Below are 26077 nucleotides of genomic sequence, written 5' to 3' on the forward strand. Positions count from 1 at the left end.
AGGCTCTGATGACAGATGCCCATGCTGGCGGTTAGCTGGGCTAAATTACTGAGGAATGTAGGCTGCTATGCTGATACCTGCTGGCAAGCAGCAGCTCTGCTTCTTCTCCTCTCCCTGGAGTTGGTAGATCTCAAGCCCCACTTCCGTGCCCCGTTTTTATAGGGCCTACTAGTAGGCATCCCTCCAGGTGAGCTTCATGTTACCTTTCGGCTTACTGGGGAAACGAAATTTCTGTCTGCGTTCCCCCCAATCTGTGTCCCCTATCATTCATTGCAAGGTAAGTGTCTCCCCCTCTTACTTGCCCCTCAGGTTATGAAAATCATTAATTTAGGTGCCCTCCATCCCGACATCGAATAACGGCTGCTGCCCTCAGCTGTCCAAACGTCCTCGGCTCGCAGGCCTCCTGCTGGAGGTGCTGGGGGGGCTGAAGAGCCRGGCCATAATTCCTGCGCGCTGCCCGCCTGCCGCGCAGGCTTCCCACCAGTGCGGGCATTTACCTCTCTGCCTCTGTCTGATTTTTAAAAGAGGGATATTACATTTACCATTACCCAAGGAACACCAGCTGAAAAATGTGGTGCCTATAGGAAATAGGGCCAAGCAGCCTTTTTTCTGTATTAGCACGTTCGGCTTTTGAGTTGGAAGGTTCAAAATGGTTACTGCAATATATTTTAGGATAAAGTTAAGGAATTCAGTTGTTAAAATTCAATTTATAATTCATAATCACATGCTTCAATTAATGTCTTTTTTACCAATATTTAATGGAGGAGTACTGCTTCATTTTATTGAAATTGAACATTTTAAAGTAATACAAAATGGGCATCAATTGATAAGGAGAGAGAATTTTTTTCTCCTGTTATTGGGCAGTGGTTTTCAATCTGTGGTCTGTGGATTTTAGTATTACATGATTTTTTCAAGATGGTTTGATGAAGAATAACTTTAAGAAACATTTAGTAGCTCTGTCTTCCCTGTTTAGAGGTCCCTTATGTCCGCTGGAAAATAGGCAGGGATATGCAAACTCAAATTGTTTGAAAAGCATTCTTCTTTACATATGCATTAAAAATCTGTGAAATGCACTATTGTAAGATGTTACTACAATTCTAAAGGACAGAGAGAATAAACAAAATTATTTATTTATGATAAGACAAAATATTTTCAGCTRTGCTACACAGGATTAAAATGTAAAGATTAAAGCATTATATCTCACATTTCAGGAAGTAAAATGATATATCACTCAGGTCAGGAAGATGTTGCCCATGCAGTACATGACTTTACAATGAGTTGCTTATGAATCATTTCACCTTTATTTCATATTTATTTCATTTTGCAAAAATCCGATTGTGGACTTCCTGGCAAACTCATTCAAATATAGCTGTATTTGCTACTTAAAATTAGTATTACAGTATGATGAAGAGGTGGGAAGGGAAAAATTAACTTTAACAGTGATGTTTCCTTTGTTTCCAAACAGTGATGTTTGTACTCTGTGTAATTTTTGTGATTAAAAGAATCATTTGTTTTTTTACATACGGTGAATTCACAGTTAAAATATATCAGCTGATGTTTAACAGATACTAAGTCACTGCTTTGCAAGTATCAGCCAAATGCAGTACTGCATTTGTTGTTTTGATTAATATACAGTTGAAAATTCCATTTAAAACTGAAAAAAAAAAGAAAGAAAGATTAATTTAAAGACCTGGAACTTGATTTTTCCTCTGGTTTACATTAACATAACTCCATTGACTTCAGAATAGATGTTATTGATTTCCATCAGTAAAGTTAAAGGAGACTCTGGATTTCTTTTCTTAGAAGAATGGGGTGTTACTTTTTTTTTAATTTAAGCTTGCCACAAAAATGAAAAGGCTTCTAATAGAATGGAAATTATGAGCAGTGTGAACTTTCAGGCAATCAAAACATTTTAATGATCTCATTAAAAGTATCATTTACAACACATTTATGTTAAAAGAAATATGTTCCTTTTAGTTAGTAGAAGCACTGGGTACACAGTGTGTTTTGAACACGTTGGGCTTCCACCAGAATCTTTGCCAGAACCTTAGAAACTTGGAGGAAAAAAAATCCCCTTTTTCTTGTGCCAACATCTTTAGAGACAGAGGCCTTTTTGTCATATTTTATGCAAAAAGAAAAAAAAGATGTTATGGAAACTTGATAGACTGTGCTAATACTGCATCTCAGCTGATAAATATTGCTATTAAATGCTATTAGGTTGTCTGTCACTCTGGATTTTTTTTATGCATGATGCAGCTAGTGTTATACAGGGATAGAAGTCTTTCTAAGGCCACAGTTTTGTAGTCTGTTGAATTTTGTTATCTAGCTTTGAGAGACTGGAAGATGGTGGTTCTTGAAAAGAAACAGTTGCTATAACAGCAGCTTCTTGAGTTGCTTCATCCATTTGGCTGCTGCTCATAAACCACAGATCCTAGACAAAAACACCTAATTCAAACAGTTAGTTTTCTCATAATACCCAAAGGGTGAAATCCTAGTGCTGATAAAAGGAATGGGTACTGATGTTAACTCTGCAGAGGTTAACTGTGCAGATTTTTTTTTCTCTGATGGTATTCAACTTCAGAATAATAGGTGCACACCAGTGAAAGTGTGCTCCCAAAAGCATTATTTTTAAAAATGTGTTAATCAGAGACATATCCAGATTTCAAAACTGTCCTAGATGTAGACAGTGTCCTTTTCAGAAGGACAAGCCAGGATCCACCCTGAGCCTTGCTGTACAGCATGCAACAGGCCTGGGCTGGAGAGGGGAAGCTATTGTATTATACCTTTGCTATTTCTTTTTATTGTAGTATTGTTCCTATAATAGTTGCTGATGAAGTATATGTTTTACAGATCATGTTTGCTTAATGAAAAATCAGTCCTTTTTAAGATGATATCTGGGATAAATTGGGTTTGTAAATCAGACATTATGCTTCCTATTAGAATGCTAATGATCTGAGAGGGATGGCTTGGGTCTTGAAAAAGAATCTAAGCTTTCAGGGACCCACGTCCCTGAAAGACCTGTTAATATCATGAAAACTCATGTTTAAAGCCTGTTTTAAAACGTAAAAAAATTGAAATGCATGCCTCAACCAAGACTGTTTGGAACGGCTGAAATGTGGCGACACACTAAAGAATCCATTGCCACATCTGGGCCAAATCTCTGCTGTTGTAATAGAGTAATTCCAGTGCTGTCAGTAACAACCCAAAAGAGACCATAATTTGGCCCATCATACTTTCAATATATTTTGTGCAGAGCTAGCTAGAAGAGCTATGCAAGGCAGTCAGTCCAGCATGCTTAGCCCTGCTGAGGGAGCAAGAACGACTCTGCTCTTAGTTTATGTGAAACAGTGTCACCCTCACACATTTTGAATAAATGGCCGAATAAGTCAGAATACATCATGCATTTAATAACAACAGCGTTGGCCAAAAGAGATTTGAACGCACCCAAGTTCATTCCTGCTAGGTATGAGCAGTGAGGCATTTTATATGACCTCCCTGAACTGAGGAGGCAGTACAAAGCCAGGAGACAAACGCAGAATTCTGATATCTCTCTCCCACCAATCTAAGTTAGTTTCTGCTGATAGCACCAACACATTTCCATGTGCAGTAGTAATGCTAGTAGTGTAGTAACATGGACATTATTCAGCCATGATAGCTAGTGGCTGCATCTTCTAGACTCRGTGAAAATTGATGTAAAGTGGTTAACACATCAGCAGCTACCTGATGTACTCTGTCTATACTGTGTTGCTCTTAATTGGCCGTTCTATGGAGGAAAATGCTCCTGTAGGTACATTAACCCATTCTTGATAGCTCCTGAGGAAGAAGGAAGCTAACCATTTCTGTGTCTCAAAAGATACTTTGTATTTAGTTATATAAAGGTATCTGTAGAGCTCCACATAGATCTTTAGATAGAATCATTCTGGAGGAAAGAAACGTTATGTCTGCCAAGTTTCAGGCCAAAGCAAAATTTTACAGTCAAATTACAAACCCCTAGAATAGGGCTTTATAATGGAAATGCTGACATAACCTTAGGTATTTTGTATGGCTCCAGTGGGCATCAGTTTAAGTTCTGGTTATGATGTGCATTTAATGGCATGGGATCAAACATGAAGTGTAAGAGGATATTTTAAGATACTGTGTTTGAACAGAATCAGTATTTAAACATTATTTATGAACTATATCATTTAAATGCTTTTGAAATGTGACATTCAGTCCTTGGTTGCCTGAAAAGAATTCTGAACACATTTCTCAAAAGGAACAGTAGCTGCATTTTCTTCCCCAGCTTTAATGATGAGGCACTTCAAAGAGACCTGGAATTATTTTGCTGAACCTTTACTGGAAATATTCCTGGAAAACAAAGTTTTCCTTTATTTTTCACTGTGGTGCTCTTTAATTCTTCATTTCTGCCTTTTGAGGTATATTCTGATTTTGCTTGGAGAAGATCTTAGAAGACAATTTCTCTCCAGTTACTAGTGATTCTGGAAGAAGACAGCAGCTGCTAGTAGTATTTGCTGTGCTGCCCTAGATGAATCTGCTTTTTCCTGTGAAGTATCATTCATATTTTCATACATTTTTGGTTAAGTTGATTGTATAGAAGTTCACACACGTGCTGTACCTCATACATTCCTTTTTTATGCTCAGAAAGTGGTTGGTCCAAAATGGGAGCTGATGTTCATTCGTCTCCTAGGTTGACAGTAAAACTTGCGATAATGCAGATGATGATTAGAACTCTCATGACTTTTACTGCAGATGGGACTGTAGTGTTGAAAGCTGCTAGTTTAACTTGTTACTCAGTTGCAATCTGGAACTTAAGACCATGTACTTTATCCGTGAAAAAAAGTTTCTGCTTCAACTGTTAATTCCAGAAATACAGCCTTATTTCAGTGCAAAAGGTTAGGAAATTTCAGCGTTAGTCTTAATAGTTTGGTCTAATAGGTTGGATCTATTTTTAATTAATTACTAATAATTTGTATGAAGATCTCAAAGCACATTGATAACATACAAAATACAAAAAATCTTTGGAGAAATGCCAGTCCTACTAAGCCAAAGAGACCCTGTCATTGGTTTCTGTTAAGCCAGAATTTCACTCCCTCTGCAAACGCATTCAGCCAGTGATGAGGAACCACAGTACTTCGCTACTAGAAATTGCACTAGCAGAGTACCAGTATTGGTCCTGTGATTTGCACTGTTTTTTTCTTTCTGATAAACATATTTCTCCTGCTGAATATGCAGGACATAGTCTGGAAGAATGGCTTGGGCTTCGGTCCTGCAGTTGACTCTCATTTATCTAATTGTTGTGCAACATTGATGCAAAAAAGACCTCTGAATATCCTTTTATTTGTAAATTTCTGAAAATTGGTCTGTTTCTTAAGCTTGCTTTTTATAAGAACAATCTTTTCAGGGAATATGAAAATTACATTACTTTAATCCTTTAAAAAAAACCCACAAAAATGATGATATATTCTAAATGGCTAATAACCACAATTTCAATTAGTTCTAGCAGTTCACAGAAAAATAAAATTTCATCTTAATCCTGTGATAAGCTCTGAATTATTTCATTGCTTCATTCCAAATGGTGCTCATAGGGTCCCCTTTTTTTTTTTTTTTTTTTTTTTTTTAACACTTTTGGCAGAGTCAAAAGATACAAACAGGTACTGTAGTGCTCTTGACTTTACAGCAAAAGTTTGTAGTCTGAAACATACACTCTATGTTATTTAATAATTCTGCAGGAGCTATCATTTGTTGAACAGAAAACAGAAAATGTTCAGGTACATATTCCAGGAGCAGAATTGCATTATGAAAAAAATATATATCCACATTTAATGTACAAGCTGTACTGCTTATGACTTTCTGAATTTGATAAAAACATTTTACAAATGCATTCATTTTCACTAACTTTACTGCTTTCCATTTGGATGAGATATCATCTGTCACCACTCTATCATATATTTGGCTATTCAAAAGGCATGTAATTTTAATTTTAGTGTGCCTATTAGTGTACAAATGCCATTGAACTTGTTTAGCCTGAACTCATGGTCTAAATTCAAATCCCTGTGCTTTTGAGGAAAGTGTTCACTAGGTTTTAGAAACCCAGTGGTCATAATCTAAAAATCAAGATATGAAAATAACGAAAACCAAGTATTATTTAAAGCAACCCTACAGGGAGCAGGAATGAATTTTGCAATGAAATACAGTGAATGAAATACAAAATAATGTGCATCCTCCAAATGATAAAGTTGGAATCACAATTTCATGATCTCACTGAACCTAGGGGAAAAAGAATCCCAGATATCTAGGAAAACAATGCATTTAACCATTGCAACCCTTTGGAAAACATTAGTATTTGGGTAGTCTCACTGTTTTTTATTAATAAACTAATTTATTTAGATATATGCATTCTTTAAAAAAGAAAACAAAAAGAAATAACAACAAAAGACTTGAGGGTGGTCTAAGATGTCCGTCGTCTTTATGTAACCTTTTGCATTTTGTGTTTAAGAACTGACATTCCAAATGCTTTTCTTTGGCTTTCTGCCTGGACTGAATACTGAGGCAGCAAATTAGGAATGCTTAAGAAGTCCCACAAAGAAAGATGTTTGCTGTGAGAGTGAAGCTAATATGACACTTGCATTTGAAGTTCCTTAGCTTCCTCAAATGATAAATGATGGTGTGGTCTAGGTGGTGTGAGGGGAATGAATGAAGACTGAAAGACAATACCATGTGCTGAGCTACAAGATGTTCCTGGTGGCCAGTTTTCTGCCACTGTGACTATGCTAATACTACTTTTTTATTTCTATTCCAGGAGCTAATTTTGTTACTCGAAAAATTAGCCGATCAGTAGCTAAGATTCACCTGGGACAGCTGGAGTGTTTCAGCCTGGGCAATCTGGACGCTAAGAGAGACTGGGGCCATGCCAGGGACTACGTTGAGGTAAGCTATGGGCCACATACCTGAAACGTCTTTGTGTTGGGGATAATGCTTATTGCTGTAACATCAGTGAAAATGCATGATCTACAGAGGGCTATCTCAGGCTTTTTTTGCCTACAGAGGCCTGTTAACTTTGTGCTGCTCTTAATTTCAGACCAGGGAGTTTAGTAACATAGCAGTCTACCCCAGGCATGACCTGAACAGAAAAATAAATCTTTGGGTTTACATTCCTTTACTGAATTCCTTGGGGGGGCAAACTATAAACTGGGTCTATTTTAAAGAGTATTTCTCCTACTGTTTTGACAATTTTTATGACCAATATTAAAATTGCAGCAAGATGCAATATGAACTGAATTCAAAGACCTGCTGGGGGCTGGTGACCTTTATTATCATGAGGCAAGAAAGTTCCTTACATTAATGATCAAAGGTCTGGCTGGTTACACATAAGAAAGAAGCATCACAACATAGTTGTAATAGCAAGTATTGCAATGTACATGTCTGCATCTAGTGTTTGAAATGTTTTGTTAGTCAGGATTTGTTTCTAATTTTATTCTATGCATCTACTTCAGCAAACAAACAAACAATGCCCCTGTATTGTATTACAGGGAGACATGAATGACTGTGTAGGAAATATTGTCTTTTCCCCAGGAGACTTTTGTCCTCATTTTGGTGCTTAAAGATTTCCTGTGGTGATTGGACTATTTCTGTCTTTTAATAATTCCTCGCAGGGAAACCGGATTTGGCTTCGCTGTTCATTGATGTCATTTAAAAAGATGATGACTGTTTGTTTTGTTTTTCCACATTACAAAGTAAGAAGTATTTCAGTAGGAAAAAATCTGATTTGTGATTTTATCATAATTTGAGGGGGTTATTTAAAAGGTAAAATAAAAGTTGAGCTCTCAAATCTTGTTTACAGTCAATAAGAAACAGCAAGAAAACTAAATTATAACACCAAGATATACATATTTGTTTTGGATGATACTAAAAAATTGCATGCAGCCATATTGCCTTGGTATCAAAAATGTTATGCCAAGTAAGTGAGAAGGTGATTTTTGGCAGCTGGCCATAAAATTGGCTCTTGGTTCTGCACTGCATTTGCATGTAAGGTGGTACATATCATTGCCAAGAGAACCATGGATGTCAGCGAGGCCTTACATGACTATACCTCCATGAATGTTGCTTTAGTTTTGGGGCTTCAGCGTTAGCTGAAGCTGTTCATCCAGTAAACCCAGTAAACCATCCCAATCTTCTTTTATTTTTAACTTTTGAAACTATAGTCAAAAGCATTCACAAAGTCAGTTACCAAAGCTCAGCTGAAAGTCAGCAACATATAAGCTAAATTAAATGATCAGTTGCAACCACGTGAACATAATTTGCTAAAATGCATAGGATATTCCATAAATACTTCTGTTATCTCATTTAAAGACAGCTTGCACCAAATTGTAAAGGAAAAGTGTGGGATGAATTCTGATGTCTTCACTCATAATGGAAATCCAGAATAACACTCTAGTGCATAGCGGGTCAGTCCTGTGTTCATTCAAACTAAAAAAAAAAAACAAAAAGGAAATGAGAACACAGTCTATTCAGAAAAATGACTAGCTTTCAAAGCCTTTGGCCTCCAGAAAGAATGTAGTCATCCGAGGTCTACAATGAGAACACACGTTGGTTGTGTAAGTGGCATTCCAGATCTTTCAGTTACATGTTTTGGGCCTGTACCAAAATCCCCTGAAAAGAATTCCTCACTAAGATATAGTTCAACTTGAGTATTTCTCTTCCCAGAGGTGTACCCCTTCAGTTAATGGGAGAATTATTGTCAGTTCTCTAATTCCCCAAATATAGTGGAAATGTGGTTACAGACAGCCTTCTAATGGGTAAAAAAGAGAGTAACCTTAAACTGGAAATAAACAATTATTTGAGGCTTTAATGAACTGGAAAATAGGGCTTAGAGATTTAACGTTGGTCAAATAAATGCATAGTATTTTAGAAAGCATGATCGTATTTACAAGCATTTTGGGAGCTTCCTTAAGCATATGGCTGAACACATAGGGATATATCTTATTCTCTCCATATGTACTTTTAAATCCCATTGATATTAATACAAGTAACACATGTGCGTATAGACTACACAACATACTGTCTCTTCTTTCTCCTTATTTCCTTGTTAGGGATAATAATAAAACCATAAATATATTCCTTTTTGTTGTTTTATAAAACATTATGAGTGAATTCCTGATCCCATGAGAGCTGATGGCCAAACTCCCATTGACTTCAATGCAGAGAGGTTTTATCCTGTATGTATTGAAATGAAGAAAGTGTAGTGGTTAGAAAATACAAGGAGAAGTCAGGACTCTCCAGTTCTGACCACACACATTCATTTGACTGCCACTGTGATTTTGGGCAAATGCTTCCATACCCACTAAAGCATGTAAGCACATGCCTTATCTGAACGTGTAGGTGCCTACTGAAGGAGGGACTGCTAGCACACTCAGCATTAGCTATGGGGTGAGTTTAGCTGTAATAGCAGATGATTCAGAAGTTTAATGTTTAAACATAGGTTCATGTTGGGGGAGAACAGCTGGAATATGTGTTTGATTAAGTTCATGAGCTAGGATTTAAATTGCTATCTGCAATAATCAAAGCTCAGATATGGTGGCATTTTTTTGCTGAATAAGCCTGAAAGTGTAACTCACTCGAAAGAAAGGTTTTACTCCTTGGTTTCTCTTCACTGTTGGAGAAGAGCAAAACAGAATTAAGTAGATGGTGAAAATTATGGGGGGTTGTTAGTTTTATCCTAAAATTATGTTAGTAACTGTTAACATTTTTGAAGAAATCACTGCTGCATCTTACTCCTTCTTCCCCCATTTTTGCTTAAATGTGATCCCGCGCAAGTCTCATGGGGTTGTATTATAGATGACGATCAACACCGCTAAGTTGGGAATGGAAAAACGGTGTATCAAGACTATTGATATATGAATCTTCTGTGTGCTATTTTGTTTTGTGAGGGTAATTTATACCTTTTATTTGTTGCAGAAAGTGACGATAAACCATCTGCTAGGTATTTTCAAATATTACTACAATAGCAAGCCTTTAACAGTCTGATTCATTTCTATGCCATTCATAAAATACATGGCATCATACAAATTTCTTCAGACAGTTATCCAAGAGAGTCTTATTTCAAATAAATACAGATTCTCACAAACTTTCAACTTGGATCATTAAAAAATGCCCATCAGTCCATCACTAATTTTTATTTCCTAGCAGCTAAATACTGTTAATGCAACAGTCATAAAGGTACACCTGCAACTGAAACCATAAAGTGTCCTTGCTGGGGAAGCCACATAAATGTTTATTTGTAAAGTTGTAATGGGATAGCCCGCAAATAGGACACAGTCTCGTTGTAAAGCAGCTCTGGGGAAACAGCAGGTTTGTCTTTTCTAAATTTCAACAGCTGAGACTTTTTCCTCCTCTCCTTTAGCCCCTCCTTCATCACCTGCTGGTGCCCAGATTGCCTTCTGCAGTTGCACTGCCCACACCTCAAAGTTGTGCAGAGAGCAGAAATATGGAAAACTCCTCCCCATAATAATTACCATTTTAGCTGTGTCTCCTCCCAACAAATTATCCATATATTGGCATAATATATGCTTGTTGTTTATTATGGTACACCATAGGTACAGCATTGATGAATGCTGTGGAAAAGCCTACTAATAAATATTTTATAAAAGTTAAAAAAAAAAAAAAGTCAAATATAACTGCTTTAATAGCCTCTAAGTTTTTGTAGAGATCAAAAACATTTTCTCTTGCCTTCAGTAGAAATCTGGCAGTGTTTTAAGCAATAATTGTAGAGAACACATAATTGGCTCGTAATTGGCTCCAATTCAATTAATTAGAGGTCTACCCAAATGCTGAAAATTAATCATGTGCTTAAATTCATAGCGAAATCAGAGCCAATTTGATAATCTGAATATACAGCAATCAACTTCCATTAATTTTTATTTAAATAATGTAAAAAACCCCAAAGTGTTAACAGAACAGTTTGTAAATATGTACTATAAGTTAGTTATAAGTAAGTTATTGTTGTACGGTCCAACCAAGCACATTATGAAACGGTTTAAACAGAGCCTTTCCATCTTACTTATATATTTTTAACGGTACTAGTATAAATTGGTACTTTTAGTTGTGATTAAAGTGTACACAAAAGTGTGCATAGTCATTTTTATTGTCTTAAGCCATTTTGCATATGTTGAAATTTGAGATAGTAAAATCTAATCACCTGCACTGAGATGTCTCTTTTCGCATGGATTCTGTGTTTATATGTCCAGTTGGCATTGCCTGGTCTTTTATCAATGATTCTTCTGTACACCATCCTAATAGGTAGAGACTGACCCTTGGAGACAGCTGTTCATATCTAGCATTTCTGTTGTAGGAAATCTCTTCTTGTATGTTTATGTGTACATTTAAACATAAAAGCTTACACAGAGTAAAGTAAAACTTCAAATAATGCTGTCTGGTGAAAGAAAAAGATTCAGCCAGCTAGACTGTTGGCTGAGATAATTCTATTTCTGTTTTGTCTCTTCCTTGAAGTATTAAGGATGTATCATCTTTTGAGAGGCATTTTACCTTAGTCTGATATGATCAGAAGTCTTTTTTGACTGATCCTTACACAAGCCCAGCAGAATAGTTGCGAGAGTCTCGCTTTGTTGAGGATTGTTGGTTATAAAAGGAAAGTCAATTATGTCTGTCCATGCAGCTATCAGTATCTCATATGTATACCTATGAGATCAGCTCATGAACTGAAAGGCAGGCTTTTAAAAGAGCATATTTTACCCTCATTGTTATGGACTGAAGTTTAAAAAGTTTTTCCTTCTTACTGCTGAGTTTTTGCGTTCAAAGTTAACCACTTATAACAAAAGTTAAGAATTAATTTTAAAACTCCTTTTGTTTTTCAGTGCTGGAGGTTTTTGGTGTGAGGGTAAAATTTTTTGAGCCTTCCAGGTGCTCAAGTATATTTTATATATTTCAAAACAAGAACTTTTTCTTTCCATCACCTTGCTTGACCTGGGATAATTGATGGCTCTAGTAAGCCTAGTCGATCTTGAAATCATATCCAATCTGCTCTGATTGATGTGATGATCTACTGCACTGATCCTCTTATCACTGCCATCTAGCTGAAGTAACTGTGAGAGTAGGGCTTGTATGAACCGTTAGTAGAAAGGTTTGACAGATTGTGCCCCTCTGGCTAGAACGGATACTGAACATTCATAAAATTCTTGTCGGTTACTTGCAGAAGCAATATCTTTTCTAGAAGCATATGTAACAGAGACAATGACTATTCTGCCCTAGTTTTTACTAATAGTTTTAAAACCCGTTGTCCTTTTTATAAGATGTAGAACTAAGCCTTGTGCTGAATTTTCTTTTTTTAGAATGCATCATCTTCCCAAAGGAAGTACATGCTTACTAATGACAGAATATTCTTTGGTTTCCTCATATAAATATTTCGGACATGTGGAGATAGGGTGTGCCCAGGATAAAGGGATTCATATTTGACCGTGGTAATGTGTTAAATCATTCATGCAAATAATGATCTCAGGACACAGTATGGCCAATGTAAGTGACCATGGAGCTGATAATGGGTCTCGGGTGAAGGCTGCTGAACTGTTTTGTGAGTTTCACTCAGTACAGAAGCAGGGATACTGGCGCTTGCAATACAGCCACTTTTTAGTGGCACAACAAGAATGCTGTAACACCAGTTCCAACAACAGGTAAAGACTGCCTTCCCCTGTGGTTGAGTCTGTAAAGAAAAGTTATAGCTAGGAGGACCGCCAGAATCAATTCACGATGCCATTGTTTTAATAAATTATTGTTGCATGCATTGCCCCCTCAACTGAAGTGTTTCAATCCTACAGAAGAGTTCCAGGACAAATCTGAACATGTGCTAGCAGAGGGTGTCACTGGCCACAAAATAGGCTTCGCCGTCATGTCATGCCACTCATACAGAATCAAAATAGCATCCCCTGGGACCCTGTTTTGATTTTTTTCTGCTAATCGTTGGCCAGGTAGGCTCTATTGGGCTCCCTGGGCTCCCTAAGGCTCCTCTGGTCCCGCTTGACTGCTGGTTTCAGATACCACTACTAGACTTTCTCAATTTTTCAGGTTTAGTTATAGACTTTAGCAATGAACTGAAGACTTAGGAACATTTTCTCCAAGGTCATTCCTGAGTAGTACCAAAAAGAAATTGCCACAAACAATAAGCAGATAGCGAAGTTCAGTTGAGTGTGCATTTCTTCTCCATTGTCCCGTACAGACAGAGAAAGAGTTGATATTTCAATAACAATGTTGTTTTCATTTAGAGCATGATTTGATACCAGCAAAATGTGAGTGTAGTCTGTAATTCTCAAACATCTTTCAGATTTTGCAAAGATGGGCAAAGCCCCCCTTTATGAAGAGAAAATGTGTCTTAGAACAACTGTGATTATGAAAGTTCTACTTTTTTAATGCTAAATAAAAGCATACCTTTTTGGTAACTAAGGCTGCACAATAAAAGAGCATAGAATACATTCTTTTGACACATGTAGGATGGTTAGACTTCATGACTATTGGGAATGATTGCAATTCCCAGCAGAGTAAGACACTACCATCTTAATATCAATCATGTAGATGGTGTTTGCATTTAAAAAAAAAAAATTAAGTGCTTTGTGGCTTTAATTATAAACCTTCTAAAATGTTCATGTCTGTAAACAATGTAATTCTAAATAACTACACCGTGAGAAAATTAAAACATGCTTCGCACACATGCACATGCAACCTGTATGTGTGTATATGTGTGTATATGTGTGTGTGTGTATGTATGTACGTTTTTTTTTGTGTATGGATAACTTTGTGGAAATTGTTTTCCGTTTAATGTATTTTGAAAGTTGCATGTATGTGATGTTTTCTCTTTAGGTTTGGTATGACTGTTAATAAGAGATTGAACAAGGAAGAATGTAGTTCATAGTTGCTATAAACATAAACAGTGTCTGTATTTTAAAACATAATAATGAGGAAAGAAAAGGGTTTTAATTAGAATATGTAGGTGTTCTGTCTAATATTCATCATATGGTGTTGATTTCCAGCCTCAATGCCTACGGTAAGTGTTGCTGTTACGTTTTTCCTTTCAGAAAACTATACTGATCTATTTCATAACTACAGTACCATTTTCCCCTTTTTATTTTCTTTTAGCTGTTGTTTATGTGAGGGGAATATAATTGCAAAAAGATTTTTCTTATTTACACCAGTTTTACTTTAGCTTTCTTTTTCACCACTTTTGTGTTTGATCTGTTAGTGTTTTTAGGTTTTATAAAGCCAAAAAAGTGCTTTCCTCAGCAGAACCATCTGGTTTAGTTTCCTGTGCCTCAACAATGATATGTGTATTATTATCAAGGCCACCCCTGTGGTTTTCTAAGTGGTCTTGTTACAGCGGTGGTCTTGCAATTCAATTGGAGTGATGGAAAGGTTAGACTAAGGCTTCTTTCAAGTATAAGGTTTCCGGATTGATAAATTATGTATTGTTGTCATATTTTTGAGACTGACAGATTATGTCATTGTTAATTTGAATGCAGTATCTCTTTAAATAGCAGAACCAAAGCAGTCCTCTTAAAATTCCGCTTTTGCAGCATGCTCTTCTTTTAGACTACCAAATTAAGACACTTTTCAGAAGTAACTTTAAACGCATGCTGTGGTCCTGTTTTTAATTTTCAGCTATGTTTGGCAATCCATGGAAGAACAAGTAAAATTGTGAGATGGGTCCATGTTTAAGAGCTATGCCTGCACTTGTGATAGGACTTGGAAGAAAACATATTAACATCAACTGAGAGGCGGTATAATACAATATAATAATTTATTAGCAACAAGTAATACAACACTGGTGTGAAAACAAACAAGATTTTCCAAAAAAGGTTCTGTTCCACCTCCCAGACAGTGTTGTAGTGGTTTTAACTTGGGGCAACTGCAGATGAGACTATGGGAGAGAAATGAGTCTCACAAGGGAGATGGGATGGCTGCACCAGGGGAGGCAGGAGAGGGCACAGCCTGCCAGGGGCCAGAGCTGCGACTGCAAGGAAACCACTGCCCCATCACTGGATGGAGTGTGTTCATTGGAAACTGGAGCTTCAGGGAGTCGAACAGCAAAGCTGTCACCAGTCTCTCTGGAGTGTATGCAAACTGACATTTTTTTTCTTTTTTATTCCATGCAAAGTTTATAAATTGGACAATTTTCATGGAAATGTTACCATAAAAGTTCTCTAGCCCTCTGCATGCAAAATTTCAAATACTCGCTGTAAAACACGGACATCCTAGAGTCCATGAAAAAAATTATCCAGGTTTTGGGGAGTTTTAATACAAACAAAACATACTCATTAATCAGCTGAATCACTTCAGTTGAGATTTTTCCTTTTTTCCCCCCTTTCTCCTGTCCTGAGTGGAAAAAGGCAAAAAACAAACAAACAAACAAAACCCAGGTGTGTATACCTTTGAACTTAGAAATTTTTAGTTCAGTCAGATGGTACTTGGCAACATTTTAAGGAACTGAAAAAAGCGTCTTTTATTGGGAAATGTCAGGCAACCTTAATAACAGGTACTGTTACCAGCCCCACGTGCAATAATCCAGATAGTTTCTCTTCATTAACTAATCTGTGATTTGCAAATTTATGTGGATTTTAAAGTAATGCACCACATTCTGAGAAAGCTATGTAACATGGTTTTAATTTTAATAGGGGGGAAAAATCCCTTAAAACAGATCATTAAAATTTAATGAGGACATTTTAAAAATCCCATAATGGTTCAATTTACACTGGAAGTCAAAAATAGTTAATGGTGGTGTTATGTCTGTGTGGTAACATCCTCACTGTACTGTAATGCTTTTCATTTGAAAAGAAGCCAGTAAAACACTGTGGGCAGTGCATTCCCAAGGATTTTAGCCCTCCGACAATTTTAGGTCATTCCACTGAAAGTAGAAATATTTCAGGAGATATATTAAAATGTCAGGGCACACTTTTATTGTACTCTAACTGTTAATATTCTGTATATTATTAAGAAGATGATTGGTTATCAGCAGAGTGACTGTTCTTTCCTTGTCTGGGTATGGAAAAAAATGTGATTTTTTCTTTTTTTTGAGTGGGAAACATTCCCCAAACCCACAGGGTGCACTTAATATGCCACTTTTAGTTTTAGCAGAAATACTTGAATTTTAGCTGTAGGTGTTTTTGGGTGAAGCCTTGACCTAACAACCAACATTAATGGTCCAAAGATAGAGCAGCTGAACTTTCCAGTTGGCCTTCTTTGGCTGACATTAAACTTTCCCTGGGGACGATTAACTTGGTTACCAGGTTAAGTATGTGAAGAAAGCTTATTGTTGTCATGTGCTTGACTCCACTCTCTCTTCCTCTCAAAATTTGTGTAATTTTTGCAGCAAAAACAACTGTTTGTTTCCTCGGGAATATAAAGAACGTTATATTTGCAAGGTAGATGAGCAACATTAGCATTTTCTTTCTCCCTGTCCCAATTCAGCTCACTATTGTGTCTGAAATAGATTTGCCTGCAGCAGTGGAAGAGGGGAATGAAGTAAATAGTGACTCCCTGTAATTGTCCAGTGCCAGTACCTTATGTTAGAGCTGTGGAGAACAGACAGCGGCTCCCTCAAACACACTTACAGCTCCTCTTGCATGCATATTTAGGTTCTCTGATGCAGTGGAGGTCCTACAGCTGTTTTTCCCAGCAGGCTGGGAAGAGCAACTCCTGGTGCCAGTATTTGATGGTAATTGCATTGTTTTTAATGAAATTAGGATTTTGATTTCTTTTCTTAAGTGGCCCAGGTATCTACATTTTCTGTGTTTTCTGTTGTGCAGTAGGATTAAAGAATCTCTGATACGGGGTTTGAGGAAGCAAGATTAGGGGAGATCCTACTCCCTAAATATTAATATGAAACATTGGCTGCCTGCAAGGACAAATCAGTAGTTTTTTTTATATAAATTTTCTTGTTTAATAGCCTGAGAAAAGCAGGGCAAATTAAATAATCTGAAACCTCAAAGAACCATGACCTCCAATTAGGAACTCCTGCTGCAAGTCATTGTATGTATTGTGTCCATGGGAATGCTGGAAATATTAAGCTGAATTCTAGTTGTACCTACGTTATGTTCATGTTCTCCTACAAAAAAAACAGGCACCGTTATGAAAATTATGTTCACTCTCTAGGTTTGCTTTTAATAACAAGCTTTGTACTCTTTAGAAACTGGTATTTCTAGCCCAAGTTGTGTGTTCGTATTTCTTGATCTGCAAATGGGTTTGATTTTTTTTTTTTTTTACATCAAATTAGGTTTTCTTTTGTCAATACACACTTCACAGATTTCTTTAAGTTATGATGAATTGTATTAATAGAGCACTAACTTACTTGTGCCTTACCTTCTTACCTGTGAGGTGTTACTCTATACTGTGATTGCTTATCAAGGCAGCCTTAATTCTGTAATACCTCTCACACATGTTGCTTGTGACATAATGAAAAATTGTTACAAGTCATACAGTCTTGCTGCACTGTGCCTCATTTTCAAGAAAAAGTAATACTTTGTGTTGCTAATGCAGTATTTTCTCCTTACATAATACAAGCAGATTTTTCCCCTGAATCATTAATTTATTGTCCTGCACTTATTTCCAGACAAACTTTACTCTTCTGTATCAGGTAGCAATTTCTTTCTTCCTCTGAGGTGTCTTAAATTCAACAAGCATAGTGGGTTTTGTGTATTATATTCATTTTAAAGAGGGAATAATTGACAAGGGAAAAATATTTAAGTTCCCTTTTCATTTTATTGCCAGTATTATTATTGATACCCAGGACAGGTATATATTAAAAACATTACCAGTTTAAAACTTTTCATCTCCCTGGTTACAAGTGAATCTCTCAGGTTATCAGAAATGTATCAGGAGGCCTATGATAGGATGGGCATTAGGCTACAGGACAGATGTGCATGAAGGTGAGGTTATGTGGTAGGTCTGTCTCCTGACAAAGGAAAGCCCAAAAGGTGCTTGGCTACTGCTGGACATGGTGCTTTCTAACAGCGTAATCTTCTGGTTGCTGGCAGCCCAGCTCTAAAACATACATGCCGAACACAGACTGTGTTTTAAGTGTCTTATTCAGACTGCAGCTAGGGAATTGCCAGTGCTCCTATCTGTGAGTGTTCCATATATACATTTCTTCGATGTTTTATTTCAGCACATAATAGCTTATAAACCTTTTCAGTGACTTCTGTACTACACCCATGCCATGCACCACTGCAAGGTGACTTGCTGAATCCGTAATACTAGTACCAGAAGTAAAACTGATTTGCAAGGAGGAGTTTGTCGTGAAGCAGGGCGCTGCCGTGCTCTGTTCCTAGGATGCAAATGTGGACCATGAAGGAGCTTGCATTCTGAATTTTTCCAAAGTAACTGTACTATCTAGTGCCTGATGTCTAGGAGAATCTTCTTCTTTTTAAAGCAATTCAAGAGGTGAATCTCACCTAAAAAATGGTGTGGGTTGGAGCGGTTGGAAGTTTGTGCAAGTTCAAATGTTCCAAGCACACTGACACTTAATATAATGTATAGCTTTTTAATGGAGTCTTTAAAGGGTGGTAAGAAAACAATTTTTAAAAATAGGCTAACCCATCCAGATAGCAATAAAGGGCAAGAGCACATGCTTCAAGGGCTGGTTTGCCATTAAGGAGCCACATGCACCAGGGGCAAGTCTCCAGAGGACTCCAGGGCTGCGCATTCTTTGCCTGGCTTCCTGGCAAACTGAGCATGCTGCAAACTAACCGCAGGAGCTGGTTTGCAGTGAAATCTTGTTCTACTACAATTATTAACTTCAGCAGAACTTGACATCATCCATAGTGTCTTATATTTATTTATACATGGGGAGGCAGAGGCTGGCAGAAGAGAAAGAGGTTCTGTGCCTGTGCAGAGTTACCCAGTACACCTGTGATAGGGACAGCCACAGTTTGGCTCTAAAAGTGACCTCAGGAGACATTAAAATTCCATTTAACAATTTACCAATATAAACAGGAAGTGTAATAAAGAGTTTTCACCTGGCTCACTCTGTGCCAGTTTTCAGCCTCAAGTGTGACAGAATGATGAAATTGGTACATGACTGCCTACTCCTTGTAATTAAGTAAATTATACATTCCTCAAAGAAGGCTTTTTTGTGCTGATTTTCATAAGGTCACATCTAGAGAAGGGCAGCATAAAACCAGCAGGCACACATGTAAAACTTTAGCTGGCAGAAAAGCAAATTTGAGTAAAAAGTGCATCCAAAACTAAAGTAAGTTAATCATTGTTGTTACCACATTCGTTTTGAAGAGATTGCAGAAAACAGAGTTAAATAATAGCAGAAATACGCACTTATGGCATTTACCTTTAAAACTCACTATACCATGCAAGAAATGACCCCTCAGTTCCCTTGGTTTTATTTACTAATATGAGATTTTTAAACAAACTGTATAATAAAATTGCACGCTGATGATAGGCATTTACTTCCACTGATTTGTAGCGGTTTGAACACGTAAATACAATGTGTTGTAAGGATTTTAAGTTAGGGAAAAATTCCAAATTCTGACAATACTATCTTAACCATGTCTTAAGTAGTTGTATATGCTTTTTGTAGTTGCTTGTAATATAAGTAACTCCTAACCAAGCTGGTAGTTTTAATATTAGTATCTTAAAGCAATCCTTTTTGCCTAGATGTTGATTTTCATGGGGAGGTTGAGTCGTATGAAGTCTCTTTCGCTAAAATAATCCATTGACTTGTCACTGCAAATTTTGGGCTGTTCTGGTATTAGAAAGTGCTGCTGGAGCTTACAGTGTTACTACACTTTCTTGGAGGAAAAAATAACACAGGCTTTTATAGTTCGTGAAGGCAGATAAAAGCTAGAAAATAAAACTGCCTGCAAACAAGAGTAAAATTGCAATGTTCGGGCACAGGATGAAAGCTGGAATCTGGAATCCCACCCAGAACGAGCTCTGTGGTAGCTAGAAAGAGCACTGTCTGCTGGAGATGCCTTGCAGAGACTGCAAACAAAGCAATTCATGCTCAGGAGGAGCTTAGCTGATGCTAATTTTCTGCATCCTCTTGTGGGGTGGGGGCAATACAGGATGATGATTAAGACCCCAGTTGAGAAGGGGGTGTGGTGGTCTTGCACTGTTGTGGGGCAGAGTGAACCATCACCTGCTGTCGTGTTTGATTCTGCCCAGCAAATGAGGCTGAAATTCTCCAAACTGATTGGGGCACAAAATGAAAACGTGCATAAAAATAGCGAACATATACGTTAGATTTTGACTATTTGTTTTCTTAAGGAGTTAAGAGATATGAGGAAAGGATGTGTTCAGGAGAACATTTTGACTTGAGAATTGCTCTTAACAATAATTTGACTTCTACTCCCGAAACTCCAAGGGACTAGCTCTTCAAAAGCCCATTTACTGGAGTATAAATATTCTGCAGTTCTGCAGAATTAATAATTTTGCATTGGTCACAGACAGCTCAGGCATCCTCTGTATATTCACCCAATAAGGAGATGAGACAAGGAACACAGGTTCTCTGTGTAGCCTCCCAACATGTTTCACTTCTGAAAATAATGCAGCTTTTATACAGATGATAACAACTAGCCAATATGACATGGATTCGATTGAGAACATCCATGTAATCTGTTTCTCAATTAGCAGAAGCCCCAAGTACTTTTAAGCCAGCCAGTCATCTAAATCCTACTGCTTACCTGCTTGGTGATAATTGCACAGCTGGGCTGTGGCTTTAATTTACACAGGCATGAGACCAACCATGTATGGAAGACATTTCTAATAGATGTCACCCTGAAACTCAAAAATGAGCACACAGATGTCTTTCTACTGATGTCTGTAGTCATTCGGTTTTAACGTTTTTGAAGATGGCCCACATAATATTTTAACACATGATTTGTGTCCTCTTTTGCTTTAAAACACTCACGGAAGCCTTGGAGCAAGCCTGCACAGGCATGTATGAGTTGCAAAATGGTCATTCCATTTTGTGTTATGGGAAGTAACAGGACTGCAAAGATTTGTCTTCCTGGGTTTGTGTGGGAGCTGTTGAGGTAGCATCTGAGGTGTTACTGAGATTTTAATAGGAGCGGGTGCCAGGTCTTTAACAAAAACATCCTTTTTGCCAGAGGTTCACTAGGCACTCGAGCCTAATAAGTGTCAACAAATAAAAACTGTCAGTTTGTTTAGACTAAAAATTTTTTGCTTTTCAGTTGCTTAAACTTCACCTTTTTTTCCCCCCTCTTTTGATACTGCCATAAATCCTCTAGTTCCCATAGTTTGAGGAAAAAAAACAACAACAAAAAATGAATTTCAGTTGGCAAAAAGCAAGTAAAGGGAGGGAGAAATCAGGATATTTGAATTTTTAACAAAAACACTTAAAGCAAAACAGAATAAAATTATTTGTTTTCATTAGTGTTTTCAAGAAATTGGGTTTCTTTACCTGTACCCACAACATTAGTTAATGAGAAGTAACTATAGCAGTATTCGGAATAAAATCACCAGGTCATCTGACCAACAGAATTTGGAATAAAACAAAACAAGAAAGTGAAAAGGGCCTAAAAGAGTAAGCCTGCCCTTAGTAACAGCAAACTTTTATACTTCAGCAGATTGGATTTGTTATTCAGTGGCTCATATTATTATGTTTGTTGCTTTATTTAGATGAACAGTTTGGCTCAGGTTGCTTTTGTTCTCTGTGTGCAGAAGACTTGGCACATTCCTTACCTTGCCCGGTAGGGTTTAAGAGGGAGAGAGACCTGCAAAAGGACATCCACCCAAGGAGGACTGGCAGACAATAGCAGAACATCCTTTTCATTGAAAGTAACTCATCAGGAAAACATTGGTGCTGCCTCTCTGTATTTAGCTGAATGCAGATGAGAGGCATGATTAACACTAATGACTGACCAGGGATTTATTGTTTACTTAGAGATAAGACATGGACTTCCTTCGTTGGCACTTTCTGCCAAATAGTTTGATCCTAGTTCACTAAGCCTTTTATTATTTGTTGCTTTTTTCGGTAGTGGTGGTTGTTGTTGCTTTAAGTGATTCTTTTTTTTTTTTTTTTTTTTTTTTTTAACCAAAAACTTTTCAACACTGGGACTTTTTTTTATTTTATTTTTATTGCAAATTTTCTGAGCTGTTTGTCATTTGGGCCACAGAAGTCTGGAGGTCCTTTACATGCATCACATGTTCTGCATCCAACAGTGCTTTTTCTGTTCAGTGCTTGCCCTCCTCCCCAAAGCTGAAATAAATCAAAGTAGGTTGAGACTCAGTCGCAATAAATCAAGACCTGTCCAAAACTGGAGCCTGCCCAGTCAAAATGTCATAGCTTGGCTTTCACTGAGGATTAATTAAAGGCCTGATATAAAGCCCAGATGTGCTTCAGGAGAGTAGCAAACTGCCTGGTGGTGGCTGTACTGAAAACCAAGTCTCCCCATGAATCTGCCCACCCAAGAACATGGAGGAGGATAAGGCCGAGGGAAAGGGAAGGAAGAGAGGGGAAGGGAGGAAAGAAGTAAACTGAATCAAGCATGATTTTATAGCATCTATGTTGGCGGAAAACAAGACAAGCTCTATGCTAGGGCACCTCTGAAAAAATACAAAGTATGCATGTGTAGATTTCTAACAGCAGCAGAGAACATAATTGTTAAAATGTTCGACATTAGTGGGGGGGGGAGAAAACTAGCACAGTGAGTGAACTTTTGCACTTTTTATGGTTAAAAAAAGTATATATGTGGCATGTCCAATGACTGAGTTTGCTCAGTGCCTGTTTTACATTAAGTTCCTGAAAGTCATCTTGACTAAAATAGTTTAGCTGAAGATTCCTGAGGCTCTGATAGGGATAGATATGGAAATATGTGTGTATCTGAATTCAATACATTTGAATATAAATATATAAAATACACTTAAATTACATACTGCTCGCAGTACAGCATTTGTAGATCTTCAATTTCAGCTCCAGAGATGTAACTATTTAATTAAACAGCAGGCACAAAATGACCCCTTTTAAAAAAGTGACAAACACTGAAAGGATGTGATTCATGACACGTTATATAGCTGTGCTCAAATCTCTTGTGCAGTCATAGAAATAGAAGTTCTTGGAAAAAAAATTGCAAAATAATAGTGTCTAATTGTTTAGTATTGAAATTAAATAATTTGCATGAATAAGATTAACCCAACAATTTTTGTCATAATTGTTTTCAGTTTCTTTGAATTTGGTACATCTAAGTGATCAATACGCTTATGTACTCTGATGAAATGTGGTGTTAAAATTTCATAGAACTGAACCAAGGGTTCTGGGATGGTAGGAACAATCTACCAAACAGGCTTGAGCAGCCCTAGACTCTTGAATCTGGTGTAATGACAGATGAGCTGTGACTCACTTCACTATTTATATTGCAGTCAGTTGAGTTATTCTGGATATTCCTAGGAGTGGGATGTTTCTAATCATATATATGTATATACGTGTGTGTACATATATGTATATTTTTAGCAAGACCAAGCTGTTAGTTGCCAGTGACTCAAAGTATATCCTTTTGTGATAGCCTTTCTAATCTTTATCCTCTGCCCAGAATAAATGAGTGCCATCTTGCAACACTGGCACAAAAGGGGGAGATAAGAAGCCAGAGGAGAGGGGTTGTATTTCTGCAAAATATGGGCCAAAAGTATAACAGTTCTTTGTTAACGCCCAAAGAAGGATTGAAGAAAGCCTGGATTTGATGTGGAAGTTCAGTGGCAGACTTCACTATCCTGCTGGCTCTGTGACTTGTCTGTGTTTTGCATGGTAAACGTGCATCTTCCTGCCAAATTGGCATTGCGGACTGTGACTAGCCCTGAGTGTAACACATATGTCACATGGCTAGCAAGTAGTAGGTTTTATTCTTAGACAGTATCTGTTTCTATGCAATGAGGGGAAGGTCAGTGATTCTGATACCTTTTCTCTTGAAAATCAAGGTGCTTCAGAGAAATCTGCAACACTGGTTTGCCAAACACTCTTCTGTAGCTCACCCAAGGACAGCCTATGTCAGGTTAGCTCATTCATGTTCCTGTCTTCATAGGAGTCCTTCAACATTATTCTAACCTCCTTCATGCTCCCTGCTCACATCTTAGTCTTTTGGCAGCCTCTCTGTCTTTCCTCACAGTCTTGATAGTGAGACACTCTTTCCAATTTCTTCATTGGACTTCCCCTACACTGTCTTCCTCACACCCTGCTTCTTCCAATAACATCTTCTTTTTAATTCTCATCTCTCCCTGTGCTCCCAGAGGACTGTCGCTTCATGTCTTCCATGTGTTTATCCTGTCTGTTTTAGATGGCAGACCCTCCGAGGCAAAACCGATGGTTACCATGTGTTCATAAAATGCTTCATGCATTTCATTGATATTGCTTGTATTACTGTCACTAATTACAGGTGCTAACAGACTAAATGTGCCAGGGAAGACTTTTAACCAGCTTCTTTGCAGATGCCAGGGAACACTGAGGAGAAGGTCCTCGTCCTGCTGCAGTGGGTGTTAGGGTCAGAGATCAGGAGGAGCGGGGCTGCTCCATGATGAGGGATGAGCTGGGAGCTGAGGGTGACCACAGCACAGCCAGTGCCCTTACCAACCAGAGCACAGTCCCACAGCACCTGAGCTTGGTGGACAGAGCTGGGTGCTGGTAACAGGGTCCTGTTGACAGCCCCAGAAAGGGTGAGATGATGAAGCAGGTCCAGGGTCCATCCAGGCACTCCAGTCAGGAGCAACAGGAGACAGGGCTGGAGGCAAGGCTGCGACACAGGTCTGGAGTCTATCCAGGAAAACCAGGGAGTAAGCCAGGACAGCAGGGAACAGGTCTGGGCTGAACTAGACCTACGACATAGCTCAGGCAAGATTTGGGTGCCTGAGCCTGAACTGAAATGGAGCCCATGGGCAGAGGGTGCATGGATGGGGGCCCCAGGAGAGCCTGCCCAGGGCAGGGGAGTCCTGTTGGGGCAGTCAGGGCCCTGACAGCATGCGCTTATGTGCAGGAAGGGAGAGACAGGGGGATAAGAGGAGATGTCCTGTGGAGCACTTGTGCAGTGAAGAGAAGGAGCCACCTTCAGAGTACATTTGCTTTAGCAAAATAATTATAAAATGTAATTGGAGGTAGAACGGGAAGAGTCTGGAGTTTCTTTTTAACTAAAGTAGGGAATTTGCCTAATTAGCACTGGATTATAGTGTTTCTGTGCTGCAGAATATTGGGCAGTGGAGAAAAAGTCCCACGCAAGTGTTCCCTGTAGAGAAAAGGAGTCTGTGTGCCTTGCATCACTGGAGCGTAACTCGCCTACTGGAACAACACGTGGCTGTCAGGTGTCACGCCTCGCTGAAGGGCCGCAACTCACCTCTTGTTTTAGAGGCTGCTGTAGAGTCAGATTTGGGAACATGTTGTTATGGGGTGGAAAGCCTAGGCAAGAGGGCACTGGAGGAAAGAAACTTGCTGTTTGAATGAGGTGTTGTAACATGCAATGCAGCTTATCACATGGGTAATACTTCAGAGCTTCGTAACAGAGAAACGCATACAGCAGCACCTCTCTGGTCCTTCTTTATGGCTATATCATTTTCAGTCTATAATTTGCCATAAAAATTTCACTGTGGGTTTAAATTTAGCAAAGCCATCAAAGTCTGGGAACTCTAACATTTTTGTTTGTACCAAATTTTAACAAAGTTCAGCCTTTGAGTCAGGACTGGAAAACACTGAGAGGGCTGTGCTAAATTTAAAAATCTCTTTAGTGTTGAATGCCTTTGCAAGCTGTTCATTCTGAATGTGAACTAAGCCTTTGCTGTGTGTGCATGTGTGTAATGGTAGAAAAAGAAAAGATTTAAAAGTAGTTAAAATGTGACAATTTGCTACTGTACATGCTCAGGAGTTTCCCCAGCTTTCCCCCCAGTCCATGTTTTCTTTATCTCCTGGGTGGTCCTTACCACCCCCCATTTCTGCCTCTTCACCCTCTCTATATAGGAGGCCCTCTCATCACAGTCATCATCCTTCCTGCTGAGGAAGGTGAAGACTCCTTTGGGAGCCAGTCAGCGATATTCTTTATTTTATACTTGCAGAACCAAAGAGAGATGAGAGGTA

At 38.1% G+C, this 26077-nt stretch overlaps 1 protein-coding gene across 1 annotated transcript in view; it reads left to right on the top strand.

The window, feature by feature from the left end:
- Positions 1 to 26077, top strand: part of GMDS (GDP-mannose 4,6-dehydratase) — a 282728-nt gene that overhangs the window by 46017 nt on the left and 210634 nt on the right. The window contains exon 4 of the mRNA XM_026069695.1: positions 6800 to 6927. Within this exon, the coding sequence (XP_025925480.1) occupies positions 6800 to 6927 (128 nt within the window). The remainder of the gene's footprint in view (positions 1 to 6799; positions 6928 to 26077) is intronic.

This window comes from Apteryx rowi, unplaced genomic scaffold (genome assembly GCF_003343035.1).
Source record: "Apteryx rowi isolate R43461 unplaced genomic scaffold, aptRow1 scaffold_3, whole genome shotgun sequence".
Taxonomy (NCBI): Eukaryota; Metazoa; Chordata; class Aves; order Apterygiformes; family Apterygidae; genus Apteryx; species Apteryx rowi.